Below are 7,061 nucleotides of genomic sequence, written 5' to 3'. Positions count from 1 at the left end.
ATATATATATATATATATATATATATATATATATATATATACATGTATGTATGTATGTATGTATGTATGTATATTTGTGTTCCTCCACCATCACCATCATAAATACACATGGTGTTGGCTTCGTTTCCAGATGTGTGAATTGTGTAGTTTGTGATCATATGTGTATGTTTTTTTTTTATCCTTCTCTCTTGACACTATACGTTTATGTGTATATGTGTATGTGTGAACGTGTATATGTGTTTGTGTGTATATTGTGTGTATATTATTTTGTGAATGGGAGTGGTATAAGGATGTATGCTTGTGAATGAGTGAGTGTGTGTGTGTGTGTGTGTGTGTCTATGTGTGTATGAAGATATATTTGCGTTTCTCTGTTTCTCCTTCTCTCCACATTCTCTCTCTCTTTGTTTCTCCACATATATATATATATGTATATATATATATATACACACACATACGTATGTGTGTCTGTGTGCATGCGTGTGTGTGTTTGTGTTGCTTGGCTTCATATATATATATATATATATGTATATCTGTGTGTGTGTATACGTGTGGGCGCTCTTTCCTTATCTATACGTCGGGTTGGTTCCTTGCCTGCTGACCTAACAGCTCGTCTGTCCTGCCTGTCGGTCTCTCTGTCTGTCTGTCGGTCTGCCTGCGTGTCCTGTGCCTCTGTCGACCTGTCTGTCAGTGGTGTGTCTGTGTGTTGGTCTGTTTACAGTGTCGCTCTCTATTTGATAAAGTAGAGAAAAGTTAGTTGTTGACACTATGAAGTAAGATGTCTTTGGCTGGTCTTCCGACATCCCAAGGTGAGAAGTTACCCTCTTTCGATGGGAACATCATTGCTATAATTAATATCAACATTGTTATTATTAATATTATTGTTAACGCCATTATTTTTTCCTGTTTTGTAGTTCTATTGCTCACCGGGGTTCCACGTTGATTTGTATTCTTCCTGAATGGGCGGGGTGTCGATAAACTTATATGTACCTGTCAAATACGGCTAAAATGATTTGTTTTTTTTTAGATTCCCTTCTCTCAGTTTATCCCCAGATCGAGCAGACCTGTGATCAAAAGCATTCTAGCTGTGACCAACCAGTCTTTTTTCTTTTATGGACAGGGGGGGGGGGATCCAGGATTATTTATCCAATGTTTGTTTGTGTATGTATGTATATATGTATGTGTATGTGTGTGTTTTGTTTTAAGAAGGGCGAGCGGAGCCGGCCTTAACTTTATGGGCCCCGGAGCCAAAACAAACGGATACGATCCTATAATGTCTATTTATTAACGGTGAGTCACAGCAATACATTAATCAATATTGGATCCTGTGGAGTCGTTCTGGTCCAGGGCAACCACTCAGTGCGCCCCTGCCTAAAGAAGGCACTGGTTATAGGGTATCATCTGAAAGAGACCTGGCTGCTATTTCTAATGGTTCGCGCCACTATGTGGGGTCTCCTTCATTGGCTCCAATATTAAGTGGTTATGGTTACCCGCCACAGTTAAATAAATTAATCGGCATTTTTCTGGTATAAAATCACCGCCATTCGACTGGTACAGGACTGTCCTTAGAAAATAAGTTTATTATTATTATTATTATCATAGATGTTTTTGTTATTAGTATTATCATTAATATTGTTTTAAATTTCATTTGAGTTTATCATTTAGTTTTGTCGGTATTTAGTTCGAATTTGAATTATAAAAGGACTGAAAATGAGAAGAAAAAGAAGTCAACGTTAATATGTCGACATATGAGCCGACGAGGACGCCTCTACGTGGTTCACACGATCTGCTAGAAATAGCAGTTACGTCTCTGAGAAAAGAAAGAAATACTCGTTCTGAGAAAAGAAAGAAATACTTTGAATTATGTCTAATGTCTAAATATTACTAAGAAAAAATAAAAAGGGGGGAAAAAAATAAAGACAGGGCAATCTTAGCTGGATCGTATTTGATTTGTAAGTTGGTTCCATTGAGCCTGACCTGGGGCTAAACAACATGTGGACGTTGTGGGCAAATCTTAATATATAGTAGACCTTAAATTTTGATACCAAAACCCTTAAAAAAATAAAGGAAAGCAAAAGTGAAATAGAAAAAGAAATTAAAATGATAGAAAAGTAGAGCATTTTTTGCGCACTCAATTTTCGCTATGGAGAAAATCTCTTCATTATTAGATTAAACTTGTTATATTGGCACAAGTCCACAAATTTGCAGAGAAAAAAGCTGATATTTATTGAATCTATTTGGTAAATATTCCCGGCTACCGTTACCCCTATCCCCTGCAGTAGTATACAGGTTATCAACCCCGTTGTTGTTTGATTATAATTGAGCTCTGAATGTGCTTTTTGTTTCAAAAGCATTCCAGTCGTGGCCATCACACCTTTTTTTTTTCAGCCACCACATTGTTCTGGAGAACTTCTCTACTAGCCAAATATGTCTTTCAGTGTGTGTGTGTGTATAAATTTATTCATACATAGATTTGTGAGTGTATATATACATATATATATATATATATACACACACAAGTCTATGTATTTATGTATGTATGTATGTATTTATTTATGTATGTATTTATGTATGTATTTATGCATGTATGTATGTATGTACGTATGTATTTATGCATGTATGTATGTATTTATGCATGCATGTATGTATGTATGTATAAATATACACACTTAAAAATGATCTACACACACAAAATAGGAAATCAAATCAAAACAAAACAACACCGTTCCAAATTATAATTATATGTATTTGTTTATATTTGTGCGCAAAACAAAACACAAAGAGGATTTGTTTGGTATTCCAGAAAACAGAAGGGACCGACGCTTTGTTGTTTAGCCCTAGGTCGGCCGTATAGTCAAGCACACCTTTGATTAAAGACAGTCCAACCATGACAACAGTAGTAATTTTATTTGAAGACATAGTATAGGCGATCTTTCGATACCAGATCCTTCTTACTATACCTCCGACAATCTTTTTAGTTTTTATTCTAGAATAGGGTGTGATTTGAGGGAGATCTAGCTACTATGCCTAGCAGAACCAAAGACCATGTGGAAACTCTTTTAGCTAAAGCTTCGTCGTAGAAGGACCATTAACTATTTTAAATGATTGAAAAGTAATTATCGTTTATTAATTATATTAAAGAGTGTTGAAAATGTTAATTTATCGGAAGAAATATTTAAATATTTCCATTTAAACATATAGACGAGCGCCAACTCCACTAAATTCGTCGGCGATCAATAGGTCTTCTAACCGTGACCATCTTGTTTATTTTTTCAGAACAGTAATTCTTAGGGTCACATTATTCAAAACGACCATGAAGAGGCTTTTGGCGCAAGCAATTTGCTACTTGTGTTGTTTTAGTTGTTTAGTCCGAGTAAACTCTGATCGGGCAGGCCTACAATCAAAAGCATTCCAACCACGACCACCTCTTCTCGCTTTTTCTTATGATATTGCTTGCTTTATATTACATCATTCCATGCGGGGTTTTTTTTCAGACGGTAGATAGAATTTGAGAGGGATTTGGTTCTTATTTCTAGCATAATGAACGACCACTTAGAGACTCCATCTTTACTATTTAGGCGCGAAATGACGGCCTTATGACAGGGTCCTTTAGGGAAGAAGAAAAATTAAATGTTACGTCCATGTCTTTGCCAAAGCCTGTGATGTTATAGGCTTCAACCGAAATTTGAAACCGATTCCTGGTATTTTGTCCGAATTCACTTAGGCTATCTCTTGCAGTTTCACTTTTGTTACCTTTGGAACATAAATCAGGATTTCTTTTTCCAAGCTCAATGGCCTTTGTTCTCTATTATTTTGTTTGTGTGTGTGTGTGAGAGAGAGAGAGGTGAACGTAATTCGCTCGACTGAATTGACTAAAGCTTTAATTATGTGCTTAAGAAACTAGCTTTACAACCACGCGTTCAATCCCATTGCGTGGCACTTTTTTCAAGGCTCAACGGAACCTTTGTGAGAGAAATTTGGTGGATGGAAATTGTCCGCCAGAACGACAGACCCTATTGGGGTGACAGTGTGATGTAGACATTAATCCATTGACAACAGCTAATGGATACTTTTTGCGGACTCCTCTCTGTCGAAAGTATTTCGGTGAGATCTGCCCGAGCTTTAATTTCCTCTCACTAGTTACAGGGGGTTTATGGTTTTAATCATTAGATTGCAGCCATGGAGTCAAATCAAGCCCAGTATTTTTTTTGTTAAGCGTAGTACTTATACCGTCAGTCATTTTTGTCGAACCGCTAAGTTACGGGGGACGTAAACACACTAGTTGTAAGGCTTTCCTACACATGTGCCTCTCCGCCGACTTTGATTTCTCATAATTTCCAGAAAAATGGATATTTTTTAATGAAATTTTTTTCTATAAATACGCTCCAGACGGTGTAAATTCCAATTATATCGGAATTTGTTTCGAAAAAAAAAAAAAAATTCTGTAGGCAGGAAGAGGAGTTTCGGAAAACTCATGCGAGTTGGCTTTGTTTCCTCCTAACTTATCTTTCAATGAAATTTTCTATAGTAATAATGGGTACTACTAAAGCAGCGCGGACCCGAACGCGCAATCGCGCGTCCGCGCTAGCTAGTCTTGAGTGGTCGATCCTAACCCTAACCCTAACCCTGTCCCTAACCCTAACCCTATCCCTAACCCGCGTGTGCAAATGAGTACGTGTTTAGGATTAGGGTTAGGATCGACCACTCACGACTAGCTAGCGCGGACGCGCGACTGCGCGTTCGGGTCCGCGCTGCTTTAGTAGTACCGTAATAATGAATTAAAACCAAATAGTGTTACTTTGAAATACTTCGTTTTTGCCTTTTTAATCAATCATGAGACAAAACAGGATTAGGAAGTTGAAACCCGTTTCCTTCTACAAAGTGTTTAAGTTACCCATAAACACTTTTACATCGACTCTGTTATACGAGTCAGCTCTGAACCAGTAGGCTCCCAGTCAAAAGGCCGTCCGTTTTCTTTCTGTTCAAGTATAATGCTTTCGAAGACCACACCATTGAATGGACGACTTTTTCCAGAAGCGGGCTGCCTGAGGCATGGTTTGAATAAATTCAAAGTGTGCCATTGAGAAAGTCCTGCAGGCTGCATTTCTCCCATGAATGCATGCCTCTCTTTCCAAAACAGGAAAGTGTTATTTGAGCAAGATTTGACTGCTATTTCCAGGACGAACGGCCATGTAGAAGCTTCTACGTATTAAAAAAAAAATCTTTTTCTCAATAGTTTTCTTATATTCTTTAACACTGATAACTTCATGTTGGTTTAAATGGTTAAAATTGTGACACTATTTCCCCACTTTAAGGTTGTTGCCTACTCGATCAGGGAAGCCCTAATTTAACGGACCTTATCAAAGACAAATGTCTTCTTCCTCATGTAAAACGGTAGGGTGTGGTTTTAAGAAAATTTGGCTGGCAGATCTTAGAAATTGGGTAAATACGACGAGGTTTCCTTGTCTACTACTCCACCATACAAGCATTAGTTACGAGAGTGAAACGAAATGGTAGTCTATGTGAGGAACTGAAGTGTGATTATGAATTTTTGTTCATCAGGTGATTAATCACACACTAGAGTTACGGTTAATGATAACAACGCTTGATTAAGCGGGCAGGAAGAAGGTATCTTCAAACAAGGAGTCTGGCTTGAATGCTTGCAAGAGAGTGGACTTAGCTTAAAGATACACCCAAAATGCTAGGATACCTTGACTGAAATCTATACATGTTATTTATTCATGACAACATCCACACAAATCAAAATACCCAAGCTTGTTGCTTTGTTCCTGGGCAATTCTGATTCAGCAAAAAAATCTATTTCTAAGACGTACTTATACAATGCGTGAGTTATACAATAGGACTTCTATTTTAATGCGACCTCTATATTAAAGACAGCAACGTGTTATTTAAGAGGTTTAGATGCTATCTTTAGCCGGTCATGCAACCATGTAGAAGTTCTCTTAACCTCTTGTGGTAATTGTGGCTGGAAGTGTAGTCTCTAAATGCAATGAATACAATAATTAGTTTGAAGTGTTTAGGTTCCGTCTTAGAATTTAAGAAGTTTTAACTAATACTGAATTGATAACATCTCTCTCATAAACAAGGGAACTTAAACAAGGGAGACAAGCTCCCTAGGGCAAGCGAGATGGAGTCATATCAGTACTGATTTTCAGATTTGGTTAATTTTCATCAGTGACCCATTACCCTGTCGCCGAGGTTTAAAAACTTAATTCACCTTGTCAGTCTTATAGAGAACACCATAGGGAACATTGACTGATTCCGAAAATGGTGAAGTGAGAATTACATATTAAGGTGGCTATTCGCAATTTACAACCGAAAAGCAAAATTAGGGAGTGGAGTCGATAAATTCCATGCTACATGTGTTTTAGAGCTAGCAGAACCTTAAACTTCATTTTGATGAAGGTATCTTTGGCCCGACGAGTAGCTAGCGGATTACCCCTCGTTTTTGGATAATTACTACTTCCAAGGTTCTGCTAGCTATGAAATATATGTCACCTGGATTTTATTCACCCCATTCTCTAATTTTGGATTTCTGTTCGCTTACACAGCAACCCCTGCTGCTAACCGTAAGTTACAAAACAGTTTTTAAAGCTTATCGAACATCGATACGGGAAATATTTACAACCCTCTACGTCAGTAAACCACCATTGTTCCGGAAAGTTATTTTTTGTCCTTTCTACCGACTGCTCGAGGCGTACTACCTTCCTACACCTTGATCCTTAGATCTTACCTTTACGTAAATATAGGAGTGGCTGTGTGGTAAGTAGTTTGCTTGCCAACCACATGGTTCTGGGTTCAGTCCTACTGCATGTCACCTTGGGCAAATGTTTTCTACTATAGCCTCGGGCCGACCAAAGCCTCGTGAGTGGATTTGGTAGACGGAAACTAAAAGAAGCCCGTCGTAGATTCTTATGTGTATATATATATATATATGTATATGTTTGTGTGTCTGTGTTTGTCCCCCTACCATCGCTTGACAACCGATGTTGGTGTGTTTACGTTCCCGTAACTTAGCGGTTCGACAAACTGACCGATAGAAT

At 37.9% G+C, this 7,061-nt stretch overlaps 1 protein-coding gene across 1 annotated transcript in view; it reads left to right on the top strand.

The window, feature by feature from the left end:
• Positions 1-620: 620 nt before the first annotated feature.
• The window catches only part of LOC106879371 (LIM domain kinase 2), a gene marked incomplete at its 3' end in the record, with an annotated part of 154,266 nt that continues 147,825 nt past the window's right edge, over positions 621-7,061 (top strand). The window contains exon 1 of the mRNA XM_052976653.1: positions 621-806. Coding sequence (XP_052832613.1) covers positions 776-806 — 31 coding nt within the window. The remainder of the gene's footprint in view (positions 807-7,061) is intronic.

Source organism: Octopus bimaculoides, chromosome 25, assembly GCF_001194135.2.
Source record: "Octopus bimaculoides isolate UCB-OBI-ISO-001 chromosome 25, ASM119413v2, whole genome shotgun sequence".
Taxonomy (NCBI): domain Eukaryota; kingdom Metazoa; phylum Mollusca; class Cephalopoda; order Octopoda; family Octopodidae; genus Octopus; species Octopus bimaculoides.
The sequence above is the reverse complement of the archived record's forward strand: the minus strand, read 5'-3'. Positions and strand labels throughout refer to the sequence as shown.